Source organism: Crocuta crocuta, unplaced genomic scaffold (assembly GCF_008692635.1).
Source record: "Crocuta crocuta isolate KB4526 unplaced genomic scaffold, BGI_CrCroc_1.0 scaffold184, whole genome shotgun sequence".
NCBI classification, from domain to species: domain Eukaryota; kingdom Metazoa; phylum Chordata; class Mammalia; order Carnivora; family Hyaenidae; genus Crocuta; species Crocuta crocuta.
In genome coordinates, this window is record NW_027530006.1 from 2,327,491 (window position 1) to 2,347,808 (window position 20,318).

The 20,318-nt window shown below is 38.0% G+C and overlaps 1 protein-coding gene across 1 annotated transcript in view; it reads right to left on the reverse strand.

The window, feature by feature from the left end:
• The window catches only part of GRM7 (glutamate metabotropic receptor 7), an 871,267-nt gene that overhangs the window by 596,282 nt on the left and 254,667 nt on the right, over positions 1-20,318 (reverse strand). Inside the window, exon 2 of the mRNA XM_077763719.1 lies at positions 5,947-6,163. Coding sequence (XP_077619845.1) covers positions 5,947-6,163 — 217 coding nt within the window. The remainder of the gene's footprint in view (positions 1-5,946; positions 6,164-20,318) is intronic.

The window sequence follows — 20,318 nt, forward strand, 5'->3', positions numbered from 1 at the left end:
GAAAGAAAGAAAGAAAGAAAGAAAGAAAGAAAAGAAAAGAAAAGAAAAGAAAAGAAAAGAAAAGAAAAGAAAAGAAAAGAAAAGAAAAGAAAAGGAACCCCTGAAATTCAACCTAGAAGGAGGCACTGGGAATTACAGACTGTCGGAGGCCAGCTCTGGCAGGTCCAGGGGTCCCTGAAGGATGGANAGACTTGTTGCAACACTGCTTTAAGTTTTGTGGGGGGATCATAAGACAGAAGAATGTAGTGTGAGCCACCAGTCAAAAAATTATGTATCATAAAATTATATGTCATAAGTGCTTCTTTGGCAGGCTTTGTTTTTCTAAAGGACAAAGGAAGAAATGCAATTTCTCCTTCTTTCTCTCCTTCCCTTAAGTGTTTACTGAAAGCTTTCTATATGTCAAATACTACAGTAAATGATAGGGTCACAAGGCAAAGTCCTTGACCTCGTAGAGGTTATGGTAGGATGGGGAAGATTAACAATTCACACGCAATGAAAGATAATGTTGCATTTCTGAAGGAGAGAGAGCAGAGTCCTCTAATAAGCAAATCCAACTAGTTCTGAGATCTTAAAAGACTGAGAGCTGTATAATGGTTATAATAGTCAATTAAGTCTCAATTATTCTAGAAAATTATTCTAGTAAGAATATTATAGGTTAAAATAAAGTACGAAATAAGAATAAATTCTACAGTTTATCTGAAGAAGAATGGTAATTTCTATTAAGACCAATTAAGGGGCGCCTGGGTGGCTCAGTCAGCTGGGCGTTCGACTTCGGCCCAGGTCATGGTCTCACGTCTCCTGGGTTAGAGCCCCACAACCGGCTCTGTGCTGACAGCTAGCTCAGAGCCTGGAGCCTGCTTCGGATTCTATATCTCCCTCTCTCTCTGATCCTTCCCTGCTCGTGTTGTCTTTCTCTGTCTCTCAGAAATAAATTAAACATTTTTTAAAAAGACCAATTGAAATATCTGTTTAATTAAGTGATTGGCGTGAAATACCAAAAGGATAGTTCAACTGTTGTTTCAGGTTTTGAAAAGTTGACATCTATCATGATACCATGGCAGTAGCAAATCATTACTATTTGTGTCATATTGCAAAGGAATGGTCATAAGACCCTCCTGAAAACTGTCTGGCAAAGTTGAATCGTATATGGTGTCCTTCCTCTCATAATCCCTGAACTGAACTTGCTTCAAAAATTTGACATATATTAAATCTGTATATACTCTCATAAGTATTTACTTTCACCTTCACTTAGAGGCTTCTGTGTCTCTAATTTAAGCTATTTAGGTCATTATGTAGACTTGAATTTTTAAAGCACACTGAAAAGGAATAATCTGTCATTCCTTGTGATATTAAGCAATAAATTGCTTTTGTTGCTGTTGCATGTGCATCCATTCAAATACACAGGGCAATTTGTGCAAACATAACTGTTCTACAAAAATCTCATCATCTGAGAAAATCATGTCACATTCCTCTCTAAAAGTTCAACAAGGAGAAGCATCCATGCATATTTAACTTTCCCATGACTATATGAGAAAAGAATTACTGAGATTTTCCTTGACAGAATAGAGAAGGTGTGTGCGTAGGCTTCCATGTTCCAAACAAATTACATGGCCTCCTGTTGAAGGATGGCTTCCTTGCACAGACATCATTGCTTGACTCGCACTGTCAGAGTATGATAAAGGAGAGCTCACCCATGTTCTTAACTATGCACATGGTAGATACATCTCAGGCTGTAGTTCGACAAGTAAGCTCTGCTTCAGGATTTAAGTCTAAAGTAAATTCTGGAATAGAAGTATTCTGAAAGGGTGAAACTCTTAAAGACATTTATAAAAAGAGAATCATAATCTTCGAAGTCAAATTATTAATAATGGAAGTAACTCCTTCAAGCCTGCTAGCAGTACATAGAAACACCAATGAGCTTATGCTCTCTCTCACTCTCATCTCTCTCTCTATCTCTCTCATTTTCACACATACACACACTACACACATAGGACAATTTGAATAGTAAACTTCTTTTACTTCCTAATGATTCTTAAGCATTTTTTAATTTTTTTGAGAGAGACAAACATAGAAGTGGAGGTGGAGCAGAGAGAGAGAGAGAGAGAGAGAGAGAGAGAATCCCAAGCAGACTCCAGGCTGTCAGCCTGTAACCCAATGAGGGGTTCAAACCCATGAAACCATGAGATCATGACCCAACCCAAAACCAAAGTTGGACACTTAACCAACTGAGCCACTCAGGCTCCACTTTTTCTTATGCTTCTTGTATAATGAAAGCATATTAGCAAAAATAGCAACTCAGTGATTATATGCACATATAACTTATATCACATTATATAATTATATATATATTACATATATATAACCTCGTAGTTATAACTGAAGGCAAATGTCATCCATAACTTGCATTATTTTCAAATTTTTAAAACTCAAACAATAACTCGACTAATTTATAGAGAACTGGTGTGATGAACTAATAATAATCCGGTATTGTTGGGTGTTAGGTGATTGCCTATATATGATCTTATTTATTTTACTAACTTGATGAAGCAGGTATTAATCTCATTCTCTACATGAGGAATCTGAGAGCTGAAAAGTTAAATCATGTACCAAAATTTTACAGCATGAAAGTAACAGTGCCTGTTAATCTACATCTTCCTGACTCCACAGTGCTTGCTGATCTCTGTGCCATGCCACCCCTTCTACACATGCATGTGGACCTGTATATTTGAGGACCAGGTTCCACAGTCATCAGACAACAGAAAAAGTAGACATTTCAAATTACTCTTGGGGTACGTGGGTGGCTCAGTAAGTTAACCTTCTGACTCTTGATTTCGGCTCAGGTCACGATTTCATGATTTGTGAGACTGGGATTTTCTCTCTCTCTCTCCCTCTCTCTGTCCCTTCTCTGCTTGCTCACTCACTCATTCACTCACTCTCTCTCTCAAACTAAATAAATCTAAAAAAATTATCCCTAAAAATTTCCTAAGCATGTATTCTTCTAAGAAATTCCAATAAAGGACATTTTTCTACTCCTTTCTGTTTCTGAATTAGACTATATTGGTGTTTCTTTGAATATCACAGGAGGCATTTGGATTACTTTAGAGACTGTAGCATATGAATATGTATCCCTATCTATTGAAGTCACATTTCGGGTAGTAAGATGCTCATATTACGAGGCCACAGAAGTGAACACAGCTGAAAAAGCAATGGAATCATGTTTCCCTCCTCAAGTTTTCTCTAAGCAATGTACACACTGGCGAGTAAAGGTACTATGTGCCACTTAAATTGCAATTCTTCCTCCTTGTCTGTTTTTTTTTTCTTTAGGGATAGAGCAGGGGTGTTTGTTAAGCGCATGAGTGAATTCACTTAAATTAATTGCACAAATGCTATGGTTTCAATTAAGTTTATTTTAAGTACATAATGAATATCATAATACTTATAGGAAGAGAACCAATCTGCAGATATTACCTGAACCCTCAATGTTTTCCTGCAATTCTACAGCTTTTTAGTCACTCTCATCCCCAATTCAAAGGCTCTCTGAATGAAGGATCTCATCCGAAATGGCTGCTGATGATACAATCTTTATTTCCGAGTTGGGTTATTTCAATGTATGTTTAGCTAAAGTTATGAGCTGGGAGTTCATACCATATTACCATAAAGGCTTTTCCTTTTTGCAGTGTCATTATACAGCAGACTCTGATATTATATTTTAAGTTTTCACCAAGTGACACTAGGAATAAACAACCATGTGAAACTCACCACTGACCTGTCTATAAAATACAGTTCTTTATAAAAGATCCAGAGCTGGGGCGCCTGGGTGGCTTAGTCGGTTAAGCGTCCGACTTTCGCTTAGGTCATGATCTTGCGGTTCGTGGGTTCGAGCCCCGCGTCGGGCCCTGTGCTGACTGCCAGCTCAGAGCCTGGAGCCTGTTTCAGTCTGTGACTCCCTCTCTCTCTGACCCTCCCCTGCTCACGCTGTCTCTCTCTCTCTCCTAAAAATAAATAAAACATTAAAAAAAAATTAAAAAAAAAAAAAAGATCCAGAGCAAATATTTGTCTTGTTCCTGTCCTTTACTGGACAATCAACATGATTTTGACCTTATGAACACTGTAAATTTTGTAACAAAATGGGTAGTGTTCTTTGCTTTGTCCAGCACAAAAGATCAGCATTAAATTTGAGACCCACTTGCAGCAATTACGTAGAATAAGATGGTATCTGAACTTTATCTCTGAGCTTTATCTTACTACTTTACCCATATTTTCTCTTTCTCTTGTCTTCTCTATTGGCTTTTATGTTCATATTTTAGTTATTGCTCTAAATTGGCTTCTAGCATTTGGGTCAAAGCAGAAGTCAAAGAAACAAAGAAAGAAATAAAAACAGTTATCAAAACTGATTAGGTATTTCTTTGGAGATTCAGGAAGTCAATTATTAATGACTCCTACAAATCATGGCATGCCTGACACAAGAACTCAGTTAAGATTTCTTTCTTAATCAGAAAACTTCTACCTGAATTATATATACTAAGTATATTTCCCTTGGAAACACAGCGCTGGGACTGCAGTAGTGAATGAGACAGACATGATCCCCTCTTAGAGTCTAGGGGACAAGACAGAAAACATCCATGACAACAAATTATACTAACATATAACAAGTGCTGTGGGAGAAGACACTAGAAATACAAGACCAAGCAAATAGAATCAAGGCAGTTTGGGGTATGTTTATATTAACCTAAAAAGGGCATTTAAGATGAGACCTGTCAATGATCATAAGTTATCTAGTCAAAGGTATTAACAATAAGAATATTTCAGTTGGAAGGAAAAGTAATGCTTCTAGCAAATTATTCAAATTAAATCTAATGATAAGGGACTGAGTTAAAAACATGGGATTTACACAAGCCTTGGCCTCCTTCTTTCAGTAGCCATGTGCAGATATACCATCTATATACCAACACATTACATTTCTGGGTATATCTGTAGTCTGAAAGTCAAATATTTAAAACCAGGTCTTAAAGATTTATGACATATTTCCTCATGAAAAGGGCCTCTGTTTCTATCACCTTGTTTGTTTGTTTGTTTGTCTTTATGATTAGTTAACTACTCCAGTCAATAACAATTTAGATTAGACCAAATGCTTACAACCAGAACCAAGGACCTAACATTAGCATGAAAAACTTTACAGGAATATCAAAGCATGTGTTTTTTAAAATATATGTTTACTACATCCAATATTTCTATTAGGGGAAGTCTAAATATTTATTGCCAAAATTTCTATGAGTAAGAATTTTATCTCATTTTTCAAAATCTGCCCAATGGAAACCAGCTGGCCAAACATTTGAACCCATTTTGAGCTAAATACACATAAAGGAATCTACACCAAGGACTACTTAATTGAACCATCTGTCTCAAAATAATCTAAAGTTCCAAAGATTGTCTAAATACAGTCTACTGTCTAGATAATTTATTCAGTTTTATTTTGGACAAGTAGTTCAGAGCTATCACTGTCATTTCTCTTCAAAGCAAAGGGCCACTATGACTAGGGTCTCTAGTTCTAAATAATTCTGTGCATTTTGGAGAGGGGCATAGAGGCAGGGAATGTGTGGAGAGGCACATTTAGCAGCACTGTCTTAGGCTTCTGTATGCAGGCTGCAATCCACACTTATTCATGACACAGAAGTAAGATACCAAATTTAGTGCATAGTCTCTTATCCCCACTTCTGCTACTAATACTTCCAAGGACTTCAGTTTCACACTTTTGAAAATATTCTCTTCAAAAATGGCAAAGTGTTATAAATGAAGGCTTTACAGATTTACTTAACAGGCAGTAGGGAATGTGAGAGTAAGGGTATGGTGATTATGTAGAGTGTCTGTTTAACAACGATTGAGAAGAAAATTACAAGCCACAGGTGTATGCAGAGGGTCATCTTGACCATAGCAATCTCTTCCTACCTGCCTCTTTGGAAATCTGCGTGAAGGATTCCACACCTTTCTCTCCATAACTTCCTTCAGATGCAAGGGTAGACACATAATTCCAGCCTAGGGCCTTTACAATGTCCACCATAGCCTGAGCTTGGAAGGAATCAGGTGGGACCACACGAGAGAAGAAGTCGTAGCGCCTGTCATCACTTAACTCAGGTGCCGTTGATGCATAACTGATCTGGGGGATCTGGAAAGAAAAGAAAGCACCACATGAGAGAGCACACCACCAGGATGTGAGAGATTCATTTATACTTATGACCAGTGACTCACAATACATGGCTTGAGCTCCCAAAGAGGATGCACCCTATAACTGTAAACCCTAAATGCAGCCAACCACCTTCTGACAGCATAAAAGGGTGTACTTTTGTGCTTTGGCCTTTTGTTTTCTCCTCTTTAGAAGAGGGAAAGAGGATGGCATGGGAATCACATGAATCACGGTGGTTAGGAAAGCAAACTTTGTAAACATTCTCACAAACATTTAGATCATGCTTTACTTCTTATACACTATTAGACACCATCACCACCACCACAACAGAAACACAATCGCCTAACTGGACTTTGTATAGAGATTGGTTTAATTGACAAAGTTCATGAATATTGGTGGGTGCCATCAGATGTCTAATGTTGTTTGAGTACTGATCACTTGTGAGGAAATATCTATGCAAGCTTCATACATTATTCCATGCATTCTTCACAAAAATGTTATTAAGTAGTTAAGTAACACCCTTAGAACCAGGCAGGAGGTTCCTTGCCACAAGGCCTTCGCTTCAGTGGTCCCTGCTCTTTGGAGGGCCTTAATTCAAATTGTCTAAGCTCCTCTTTGGGTGATGATAGAGGGTTGGCATTCCTGCCTGCGTGGAGCCCATGTAGCTGTCAGGTCCCACTTAAACAGTCCTCTGGCCCTCTACCTTACATAGGATTAACCAGATCACAAGGAGCCCTAGAACTTATACTTGTAAGGATCATCCTAGGGTCCCATAGCAGGACTCTGTTTCCAGGATGGTAGCCTAACATACAGATTGCTCCCCTTATCTGGTATAGTATTTTTTCTTAGGATCACATGAGATTAGGCTACCTAAGTAGGCCTGACACTCTGATTTTAGCTCAGTTAAATTACATACACATAAAGAGGCCCTAATAAAAAATGTTTGGGATTCCAGATACCCAAGAGGAAGCTCTGAAATAGCCATTAGTTAGGACCCTGTGTTAGGTCCTAACCTCAGGACCTCTCACTAACTACTTTTATAAGCTCTGCCCCCTCATTCTTCTAACACTAGCATGCAATAGGCTATGATTGGTACCATCAGTCCACATATAAAAATGAACAACTTCGCCAAATTCTGCCTGCGTGCTTTACCAGGACTCACTCTTGTTATTTATCATAAGTATTTCTCAAGTAGCTAAAGGCCAGTTTTGGTCTTTGCTCAAGTCAAGCCCAACAGTCAGTTCTGCTCCAAAGATGTCAAAGCTACACTCAAGCTGATTGTTTGAGCCCTCAAAAAATTCTACTCAATGTTAATCTGTTCCTAAACCCATTTCTATTGTTTAAAGCTGGTTACCACCTCTGAAAGCTCATTCCTCTACCAGTCTTGTTGGTGTGCATTACCGTTAAGTCAGATGGCCTTGGCAGTGGATGACCCATCATGCAGCCCATCCTTGATGCACTTTGTCTCTATGACCACTGGGGGCACTGTCACTATGCAAAGCCTCAAATCAGTGTGAGAAAGCCTCAGTCCCCTGATGAGGAGCTACACTTGATAAAGGGGTAGTGAGGTGTAATGGAAATAAAATGGGCTTTAGTATTGACAAGATCTGGAATCAAAGCCTGATGTTTCTCTACACGAGTGTTTACTTTGGTGAAGTTTACCTCTATGAGGTATCATTAATAAGTTTATTTTGAAGTATAAGAATAATGATTATGCATTGCTCAGCATGATGCCCAGGACAGACTGGTTAATTAATACATGGGGGCAACGATAATCCAAGCAGAGAACAGTGTGCTTCCTCACTAAGTTTACCCATTCCCCTCATTTGACTTCCCAAGTTCTCTGCGACACATTATCACATTCCCCTCATTGTCTTAAGGGAAGAACATAGTTTTAATCATTCCTATCATTATCGCTTTAGAAATAATCTTTACTATTTATCCAACTCTTTCTTACCACCAGTTATGTTCTAAACGTTTATATGCATGAACTTATCAAACCATCAGTAAGTATTCTTTACCATGTTATACTATTATTACCTCATTTTACATGAGAGGAAATTGAAACTTGGAAGTAGAATCATATGACCTTGTCTCAAGTCACAAAGTTGTAAGAGAGAGAGCAGCACCCACACCCGAGAATGCCCAGTGTGAACTTATGAACTCTTAACTACAATACTTTGCTGAATCACTGGTAAAACAATTTAATAAGAATGAAACAAGGAAGGGAAGTATATTACTGGAGTTCAGGCCAATTTCTGTCCACAGAGCTGATTACAGAGCCAATGAAAGTTTTTAAGTGATCATTCTTAGACTGTTATTCAAACATTTTACATAAATCCCTTGTTGAAGCTTATACAAATATCTCAGTAGAATGAGCTCTCTGTTTCATTGATAGTTCCAAGCTTATAAATTTTAGGTAAAGAAATATCAACTGAATAAGGGCTCTGGACAGAAAAAAAAAGGAAGGGATTAAGAGACGGACAAAGAGAGGGAGAGAGGTGGGATGGGAGGGAGAGATTTTTTCATATAACAAATAAAAAGGAAAGAAGCCAAGCATGTCAATACATTTCCATCAGTTTCAACTTGTGGAAATGTAAAAGCTTCATGCTGTTGAAGCTGCCAAAATCCATTTCTACCTTTGAAACAGTGCTAATGAAGATACATCCAGTCTTTTACTTGGATTTGCATTTATGTAGCTGCTGTAAAATATCAGAATTGTGGAGCGCTCCCAAATCCAGTGCATTTTCTAAACTGTGCCCAAATATAGTAATGAAAATCCTGGTGAAACATACTGCTCCCTTCACTACATGCACCCTTTGAAAGTGGTCACTCCCTGTGGTCCAGCTCTTCATTATAAATAAGATGTATCTCCCAGTTTAACTCATATGCCCCTTTAGGATCATGTGCACATCTTATATTCAGTGTACTTATTTCTACATTATTCACATGCTAGAATAAGGAATGAAAGAACAAATGGATTTCATTTCTGTGATAAAAATATAGCTGCATAAGGACATGCCTCCTCAAAGTAAGAGAAGAAGGACTGCAAGAATTTATGTAACCTATGAAATATGATGCTATGCACTTATTTAAGTATTATGTTGCATATTTAGTTACTCATTTTCAAAATAGTGTTTAAACGCATAAAGTAATTATTTTGAAGTTTGTGTTATAACTGGTACCTACAACTGGCCAAATTATATTAGTCATCTTCAGTTTTTGACCTCCACAGTCTCCTTGAGACCTGAGTGATTTTCTGTAACTGAAACCCTCCCTTCTTGCCAGTCTCCTATGGAAATGCAGAATTGATCTCTTGATGAAGAAAATTTCGGTAATAACACTTTGGCTATAGGAAAGTACATATTTCATCTCTTCTAGAGACTTTTTTTCTCTGATTAAAATGAAAGGGGGGGGCACCTGGGTGGCTCAGTTGGTTAAGCATCAGACTGTTGATTTCAGCTCAGGTCATGATCTCACAGTTCATGAGTTCAAGCCCCACATCTGGCTCCAAGCTCAGAGCACAGAGCCTGCTTGGGGGTTCTCTCCCTCTTTCTCTCTCTGCCCCTCCCCTGCTTGCATGTTCACTCGTTCTGTCTCTGTCTCTCTCTCTTTCTCTCTCTCTCTCAAAATAAGTAAATAAACTTTAAAAAAAAACCCTCTAAAAAACCTAAATAACTTTTAATCTGTGCCAGAAGACTAAATTTTTCATCTTATCTCATCATTCTCTGCTTGTCATAAGAACCTGCCTATCACATAAACATGGTTTTTATTAATGATGTGCCCCAAATAGGAATGAAAACATCTCCAGTCTATTTCAGTTGTTTAGAATGAGTTTGTGCTTTTTCTTCAGAAAACAAAAAAGAAGAAATAACTTTAATATCTTCATCTCTGTTTACATTTTGTCACTTTCTGATTTTTGTGTGTGTACTGAGGTACACACACACATATTACTAACTATGAAAATGCAGGTCTTAATCTCTACTTCCCTCCCCTGACCCTTTCATTTGTCTTTCTCTCTCTTTTCAGTTGTAGAATATTCTGCTCATCTAAACCTAACATTTATTATTAAATGTTTAAACATTTTCCAAGTTTTTGCTATTAGAATAAAAAAGAAGAATCCTCAGAGCTAATTCAATTCTGTGTCGATATCCATGAGTATTTTGTTAGAACACTGTTCAAGCCCCTACCCCCCACCAATGTGACAGAAATACTTAAGGTTCACATTTAAATATTTCCCTGTATTTAAATTACTTGGAACCATTATAGAAGGTAGACTAGCATGCTATAGCTATTTCCCCCAAATGGTTAACTACTTGCCCCAGCACCATATATTAAATAGTTATTCGTTACTGATGAGAAAGACCACCTCTTGTCACATCTTAATATTTTTAGGTTTATTTACTTATTTTGAGAGAGAGAGAAAGACAGACAGAGGCAGAGAGAGACAGTGGGAGCAAGAGAGGGAGAGAGAGAGGGAGAGAGAGAGGATACTAAGTAGGCTCCACGCTGTCAGAATAGAGCCGAACGGCAGGGCTTGATCTCACAAACCGTGAGATCATGATCTGAGCCTAAATCAAGAGTCAGATATTTAACCAACTGAACCATCTGGGTACTCCACAGATCTTTAAATACCCTTGGATCTTTGTGGAATATTCTCTCCTTGCTCCACTTTTCTATCTTCCACGTCTAAGGACAGCATTTTAGTGTTTTAGTTCTTATAAGCTTAGAGTGTTTAGGGCTACATTAGTTGAAATGTATCCTCTCTTCTTAACTGTTCTTTTATAAATGACCATGGGCAATCACACATGTTTAGTTTTCCAGCTGAAATTTTAGCATGTTTTATTCAAGTTCATAATAAAGTTCCATGAAGATTTTGATGAGAATTGCATTATATTTATAAATTAATGTGGGAAGAATAGATATATTTACAATATTTTATTTTCCCTTATGGGAAAATAACTATTTTCATCTATTCTGTTGTTCATTGTTTTCTATTAGTAAAATTTTATGGCTGTCTCCATGTAGGCCTTGCACACTGTTAACTTTATTTCTAGATAATTAGTATTAACTTTATTTCTAGATAATTGTTATCTTTATTGTATTATGAATGATACAACATTTTCATTTTGTTTTCTATTTATTGCTGGTACATAGGAATCTATTAATTTCGTATATTTACTTTGTGACTTACACCCTTGTTAAAATTCTTATTAGTTTTAATAGCTTTCAGTTTATTTTCTTGGGGTTTTCAGGTAAGGAAGTCATATTATAAAAATTCACTTAGTTTTATTTTCTAATTACATCAGCTAGAATATCCAGGAAAATAGAAATAATAGAGTGAAAATAGCTTTCCTTTTTCAAATATCTCAGCAGTGAGTATTTAAAGTCAACTAGAATTTATTCTTTTTTAAAAAAATATTTTATTTATTTTTTATTTATTTCTAGGAGAGAGAGAGAGAGAGACAGCGTGAGCAGAGATACAGACTCTGAAATAGGCTCCAGGCTCTGAGCTGGCAGTCAGCACAGAGCCCGACGCGGGGCTCGAACCCACGAACCGCGAGATCATGACCTAAGCGAAAGTCGGACGCTTAACTGACTAAGCCACCCAGGCGCCCCAACTAGAATTTATTCTTATTTCTTATCTTGAAAAATGTCAAAGGAAGAATTAAGATTATCAGTTAAAATCTTATTTTGCCAACATACAGTCTTCAGCTAGAAGAAGTGTCTTCAAGTAGTTGAAAAAGTATACCTCTCCACCAAGTCTTTTTTTTTTTAAAGAAAATCTCAGTTTCTCCAATTGTTTCTTCCAAAGTATGAATCAATATGACAATAATTACAAGATGGAAATTCATTTCAAATAATCAAGTTTTTGAACAGTTCTCACACCAAGAAGTCATCATTTCAAAGTTATGTAGAAGCCAACTTTCTTGATCCTTTTTAAACATCAAAAAGCAAAGAAAATAAAAACAGCAATAAAACCATCATTCTTCAAGTTATCAGATGTGACATTTCCCAAACCTATATATTACTCTTAAAATAGAAAAAGGAAACAACACCAAACAAATGTTTAAGACCCCAAGAATTCCAATAAATCTAAAAGAAGTAAGGCCAGGAGAAAACTAATTTCAAGAATTTTGGGGGTACCTGGGAGGCTCAGTTGGTTGAGCATTCAAATATTAATTTTGGCTCAGATCATGGTCCCAGGGTCGTGAGATTGAGCCTTGCATTGGGCTCTGTATTGAACTTGGAACCTGCTGAAGATTCTCTGTCTCCCTCTGACCCTCCTCCCCACTCACTTGATCTCTCTCTCGTTCTAAAAAAAAAAAAAAAAAGACATTTAAATAACTTACATTCTCTGCACCTTCTAAAAACATTCAAGTTGTTAACGTTTGTACCTCACAATACAAGAGATTGTGGTAACGGATTTGTTTGGTGACTGAAAGAATAATCAAGTTCATTTACATCCAGTTCTTGAAATGCAGTGATCACTAGAGGTGCACAGGGCTCTGTCCTAACCTTCAATGTTCACTCTAGAAAGCTGGAGTTCATAGGAAGGTCACTGACGGGTTCTGAAATGCTGAGTTTTCCTTTGGAAACAAGTGTCTCAACTTTCTGTACACTGTTACCTCTTTTCCTGATCTCCTTTCCTGGAGAGCACTTATGGCCATGAAGAGCAAGGACGTTGTTCATCATTTATCACCAGTGGATAGTATTTTGAATGAATAAACTAGCAAATGAATGAATAGAATAAACTTAAGAGAACAGAATCCCTCATCTACCTAGTTGATGTGGCAAGAGGGACTCACAGTAGTTGGGAGTTATCCCTGCCCTTGTTGGACCTATGACTGGCAACTTTAAGCATGGAAGCAAACATTTTCTTTTGCCCTTTTTATTTATCCTTGGCGCATGAGTCCCTAGGAGTTCCTTCCTCGTCATTGAAATGTAGAACAAGCTGACATTGGTTGGGGGGTTCAAAGGTAAATGGACCTAGGGAGTCATTTCGACTGTTCATTCTGTTTTTTCTCTTAGGCCTGAGACTTGGCAATTCCGAGCACCTCCAGGCAGCGCCCGGAGTTCAGTCTAACTCTGCAAAACATACTTAAATTTATCATTTTAAACAGGGTCATTCTGCCCTGCTGTCTCTTTAGCTCTTCTCCCTTAAACAACCAGACTTGGATGTCAGATGCAAGAAGCAATTAGTGTTTGGCATCCCACGTCCTCGGTTCCAGCTAAATGCCTTTACTTTATGTTAACATTGCCATTATCAAATCAAAATAGGAGGAAAAAGAAGGAATATATTAAACAAAGCTAGAGAAAATAATTCCATGTCATTTCTAATAGAAAATCAAATGAGTGTGTGATGCACTTTTGCTTTCCAAGTGTTGACAAGATTGAACTCTACTAAATTTAATTTTATCCCATAATTACTATAAAGTCAAACACTTCTAGGCAAAGGGATCCCTTGGGCTTGGAAAAAGCACCCCTCTAAGAATCACCATGGTGTCAACATCTGTCAAAATAGCTGAAGACCCAAGTCCAGATTTGGATGTGACTACATTAATATAAATATTTTTAAAACCCAAATTGTCATCACTACTCCAACACAAACTCAATTCTCTTCAAAATACATCCCTCAACATTTATAAAATGAAGGAACCATTTCACTTATTTAGAAAACTATGGAAGACCTGCAATTGACTCGATGCATTTTGAACTTTCTTTTCTTTATATTCTAAGGACAGTGCTTGTGACAAGGTCAGTCACCTGGGAACTTCTTATTTTTGTAAAAGTGAATGAGGCTTATGGTTCCATGTTCCTGGGAAATGTGCACTGTTAGGGAAGGCAATACAAAATGTACTAACGCTTGTTCTAGAGGGCAGTTTCCACAAAAATTGTAACAGGCAATTTTTGAAAGTATCATGTGCAATTAAGATAATGCTTCAGTGTACCTGTTGAGATATTAATGAACTCCCAGTGGGGCATTATTAAGTTCACAGTTAGCAGCAATTTCACTCTTAGTTCTTAGTAAGCTTTATTGATATGGATCCCCAAAAAGGGAAAATGAATGAAAAACCCTTTCAGGTTCATTCTTTGAAACATCATTCTTTTCAGTTTATACTTACCTCTTCCCTCGATAATATCTCAATACTTATTAGGATGGTTGAACTTTAATACAAATTTTTGGAGTATTTATTTATTTCAAAGCACCTAGTAATGATTAATAACTCTCAATCTAAAATCTAGAGTTTCACTCAACTTAAATTACTCATGACAGAGATTATCATTAAGTATTACAATTCTTTTTCTTTCATCTTTCATTTCTTTAATTGCATAACACCAAACACCTTCAACATTCTGTGAGTGGTAATAACCATCTTCTTGAGAGCCAATAGTTCTATGTGTGGATTGTAAATCAAATTTGTCTAATACATGTTTCAGAAGATTTATCTGTTATTGATTTTATTGCTTTTGCTTTATTAAATCTCTCTATATGGTGTACTTTTAGATGTGTGATACTTTACATTTATAACCTTGTGGATTTTTGCAACAACTTTTAACAGGTAAAAATGTAACAGTCATGAATATTCATTGTTCTGCCTTCCTCACCTCCAAGTTTCTAGAGTTAATGTAAAGATAATTACATTTCAGGATCCAGATGTTGGCACATGTGGCCAAACAGAACACAGGACTTCTGAGCCACAAAGTTGACTCAAGGAAAACAACACGACCTCACCAGACCAATGTGAATAAATGAGCAGCAATATCAAGGCTAAGTGGGGCAACCTAGTATCTTACACATCCCATAGTTAGCAAATGTTAGGAATTGTTAGGAGATGTCCTTGGAACTTCTCTATGTCACTTGCACCTCATCGATTCACATTTCTCATGAACCATAAGAAATCAAGAAAAAGCTGGGACTTTTTATAAGGTTAATAAATAGCAGCCAAAACAGCAATAACACTTGTTATTGTTAGACCAGATAGGCAAGCTCTCCAGGGTTAGTCATATGAGCCCAAGCTACATCACAGAGTAAAGGTGAAACACCTATAAAATGAAAATTTTACCTGTCATAGTGGCACACAATGCTGTTTTGTCCAGTGCTATTTGCTTAAATAAGCGTCCTGCTTAAAAGTGTGTCTGGCAGGAAACCATCAAAACCTTGGAGGAGAAAGCAGGAAACAACTTCCCTGACTTTAGCCATAGCTATTTCTTACTCAACACATCTCCAAAGGTGAGGGAATCAAAAGCAAAAATGAACTATTGGGACCTCATCAAGATAAAAAGTTTCTGCACAGCAAAGAAAACTACCAACAAAACTAATAGGCAACCGACAGAATGGGAAAAGATAGTTGCAAATGACATATAGGATAAAGGGCTAGTATCCAAAATCTATAAGGAACTCACCAAACTACACACCCCAAAAGCAAATAATCCAGTGAAGAAATAGGCAGAAGACATAACAGACACTGCTCCAAAGAAGAAATCCAGATACCCAACAGACACATGAAACAATGCTCAGTGTCCCTCGTCATCAAGGAAATACAAATCAAAACCACCTCATGCCAGTCAGAGTGGCTAAAATGAACAAATCAGGAGACTATAGATGATGGCGAGGATGTGGAGAAACGGGCACCCTCTTACACTGTTGGTGGGAATGTAAACTGGCTCAGCCACTCTGGAAAACAGTGTGGATGTTCCTCAAAAAATGAACAATAGAACTCCCCTATGACTCAGCAATAGCACTGCTAGGAATTTACTCAAGGGATGCAGGAGTGCTGATACATTGTACCCCAATGTTCAGAGCAGCACTTTCAACAATAGCCTGGGTGGCTTAGTTGGTTAAGCGTCCGACTTTCGCTTAGGTCATGATCTCGCGGTTCGTGGGTTCGAGCCCCGCGTCGGGCTCTGTGCTGATTGCCAGCTCAGAGCCTGGAGCCTGTTTCAGTCTGTGACTCCCTCTCTCTCTGGCCCTCCCCTGCTCGCGCTGTCTCTCTCTCTCTCCTAGAAATAAATAAAACATTAAAAAAACCCCCAACAATAGCCAAATCATGAAACAGCCTAAATGTCTATCAACTGATGAATGGATCAAGAAGATGTGGTTTATATATACAAATGAAATACTACATGGCAATGAGAAAGAATGAAATCTGGCCATTTCCAGCAACATGGATGGAATTCGAGAGTATTACAGGAAGTGAAGTAAGTCAGGCAGAGAAAGACAGATACTATAATTTTCACTCATCTGTAGATCAGGAGAAACTTAACAGAAGACCATGGGGGAAGGGAAGGGGAAAAATAGTTACAGAGAGGGAGGGAGGCAAACCATAAGAGATTCTTAAAATCTGAGAAGAAACTAAGGGCTGATGGGTGTAGAGGAGAGGGGAAAATAGGTGATAGGCATGGCGGAGGGCACTTGTTGGGATGAGCACTGGGTGTTATATGGAAACCAACTTTACAATAAACTATATTTTAAAAAATTAAGAAAGAAAAGAAAAACACACAAAAAAAGTATGTCTGGGGATATATGTGTATGTGGCATATAGCTCTCTGAGGACTTCTGTAGATTAGAGAAATATCTCTACCCATATCTCCAAAGCTTTCAGTGACAAAATACAATGGAGACCTCCCTGCTACCCCTGACATGGCACCACAGAAATCTCTGGCATACACTTTATTAGAGAAGTAGAAGAAAATGGAGAGGAGGTGATTTTTATAATCTTTCAGGGTCCTTCCTGATCCTACACATCCATGAGTTATCTCTGGCCAGTACTCCTACAATCATATATGAAGAAGGGAAAACAAAAAGTAACCAGAATAAGTGTTTCTTTAACATTTCCCATATTTTAGGCATGGTCCTAGATCTCTTTCAGGCCATAAGGGCCAGAGTCTCATGACTAGAGTTTGTTTACCAAACTCTAAAGGCTGGCTTTTGAGGTACTCCACTAGCAACATAAATGTCAAATCTCTATAGAACAGGACTCTTAGACCTTGTCACTATTGATTTCTGGGATCAGATAAGCCTTTGTCGTGGTAAGGAGATGGACTATCCTATTCTGTGTAGGATGGTTAGTAGCAACCCTGACCATTGTCACAAGGTGCCAGTAGCACATCCTGAGGTTGTCACAGTAAAAAATGAATGCAGACAATACAAGTGATCCTTGTCTGTATGTGGAGTTGGGGAACGGGGGTGGGTGATGGGGAGTGCAAAACTGCTTTGTCTGAACCAGTTGATGCTTATCTGTGGAAAAGGACAATTGCAGTCATCACACTGTGGTCATAAAATAAAAATGAAGAGATTGTTAATGTCTTGTAAACTCAGCTTCACATATTTTCCCTTCTACTTGCCAATCTGTTCCAATTACCAAAGCTCCGCATGTTTCCCAGTCACCTTCAATTTCTGGTCTCTCAGTAGAACTCACAGATACAAGCTACTGAAATGCTCAGTCCTTTACATGGACACAGCCAACAACTTCTTAAAGTGGGGAAGAAAATAAAATGAAATCCAAATTCATTTTTTCTCTGAGAACCACTGCCCCCTTTGTAAGTGTGTTATAGTCCAATAATCTTGATTAGAGGGATGCTTGAAAATAGAGTATTACAGGGTCACCTGGGTGGCTCAGTCAGTTAGGCGTCCGACTTTGGCTCAGATCATGATCTCACAGTTGGTTAGTTCGAGCCCCATGTCGGGCACTGTGCTGATAGCTCAGAGCCTGGAGACTGCTTTGGATTGTGTGTGTGTGTGTGTGTGTGTGTGTGCGTGTGTGTGTGTGTGTGCCCCTCCCCCGCTCATGATCTGTCTCTTTCTCTCAAAAATAAATAATAAGCATTTAAAAATTTTTAAAAAGTGAAAGTGGAGTATGACAGTTAATTAAATATTGTAGTGAACTATGTGCCATGGTCTATATGAATTCTAGTTCTCAGAAAGTCAGGGCACAATAAATTACGCTAAACAGAAATGCTACTGAACAGGATGGAATCTTTCTTTGCTAACGGATTCAGAAGGCACTTTCAGGGTCTGGCAGGGCTCTAGGTACATTCTCTTTGTAGGAGACTATAGGTGTAGATGTTCCAGAAGGTGAAATTAAATCTGGGCTGATCTGGGGCACCTGAGTGGCTCAGTTGGTTAAGCGTCCAACTTCGGCTTGGGTCATGATCTTGCAGTCTGTGAGTTCAGGCCCCGCATTGGGCTTTGTGCTATCAGCTCAGAGCCTGGAGTCTGCTTCGGATTCTGTGTCTCCCTTGCGCTCTGACCTTCCCCATTCATGCTCTGCCTCTCTCTGTCTCAGAAATGAATAAAAATGTTAAAAAATTTTTTTAATCTGGGCTGATCCTCTGATTCCCTGAAAGAGGCTTGCTTACTTGACAAAAATTCCTTACTTACTTTTAATTCCCTTCTACAAGGAAGGGAAAACTATACTATTTATTTTACCTTCTATATGGCTCATATTTTGAGTAAACAAGCATTTAGCAACTATTTGTTAATGCAGATAGGATAATTTGTAAGATTCCTGTTGTATAAATACATACTATTTAATTGAGGTAATACTATGCCAGTACTATAGGACCAGAATTTTTTTTCCAATTTGTAAATTTAGGAACTGTAGATATAAGAATTAATGAGATAGGCCAGCTTTAAGAGTATGATGATCCAATATATAAAGAAATATGCCTTTCTTATAGTCTTATATGATTATTGTTCACCAGAAACCACTCTGGAGGGGAAAACTGGTTTTAATGACATACTGAAAGTTCACTAAGGAGAATACAACTATTTAATTTGGAAATTTAGAGGCAATATGATTAAGATGTGTTGTTTAAGCTAATTGGAGGACAGGAGCCGGATATCCCCCAGCAAAGGAGCAACAGAAGCCTTTTCTGAGGAAGGGGGGAATGGTGAAAACACTGCGTTCAGTGACTAAGGCATGGGGTGCTTGTGGAGAAAACAGAGGAATGTGTATGGCTGGAGGATAGAATCCCTAATTCCACTAGCTTTAGAGATGGAGAAAGGATAGGGGTAAATGATGAAAGAAAACTAATACTTATCTAAAAATATTTTGCTTCTTCTATTTTAACAATAACACTTCAACACTAATAAAATATACAGACCCTTTTAACACCCATTACTGCACTCTCAGAAGAACAGTAGGCAATACAAAAGGAGAAATCCACGGGTGCCTGGGTGGCTCAGTTGGTGGAGCATCTGACTTCAGCTCAGGTCCCGATCTCATGGTTCCTGAGCTTGAACCTCGCCATCGGGCTCTGTGCTGACAGCTCAGAGCCTGGAGCCTGCTTCAGATTTTGTGTCTTCCTTTCTCTCTGCCTTTCCACTCCTTGCTCTCTCTCTCTTTCAAATATAAGTAAATGTTAAAAAAAAAAAAAAGAAAGGAGAAATCCCAAGAATTACTAAGTCCCAGGTACCTGCAGTGTAATAACTCGGAGACTCTTTTACTCAACAATGATTCAGTTAGAGAAAGTGTCACTGATTCTTCACAAGGTCTCCATGACAAAAGTTTTTCATGTTTTCATCTGACATCTGAAGTGGGCTATTCCGTTTTTCTGGGAAATAAGGAATTTGGTCAATTTGTTAACAGGTAGCTCTCTTGCACATAAATATCAACAGTTGATAAAAGCAGCAAAGCTAAACATTTGTCTTTTTTTTTTTTTTTTTTTTCCTTCCCAGTCCTTCTTCCTCATTCCTGCATGGGCTGTAAGAATAGAAAAAGGAAAACAAATGGCAAAGATTTTGGAAGGGTAAAGTCTCCCAGCCAGAGGTCCAAAATGTTGGTGAAGTTCATCTGGGGTTAACAGATCTTGATATAATTGTAAATGCATTCATGTCTTTCACTGACTCAGACGTCTCTATCTAGAAAGATAATTACTGTATCCATCACTATTTTAGCTTCAGTCTTGACCAAAACTACTCCTTGGTCAAGCATATGGATGCTATAATACCTCCTGTAAAATTTGTAAGATATTTTTCAGGCTAAAATAGCCTGGTAAGTTCCCTTCACCGCACGTTGTTGGAAATATTGATTTGTGCTAGAATTTGCCATTTTTAATATTCTTTCCCTATACCCTGCAACTTGTGCTATCACATCACCTGCCACCATATCATCATCCAATTACCATGATT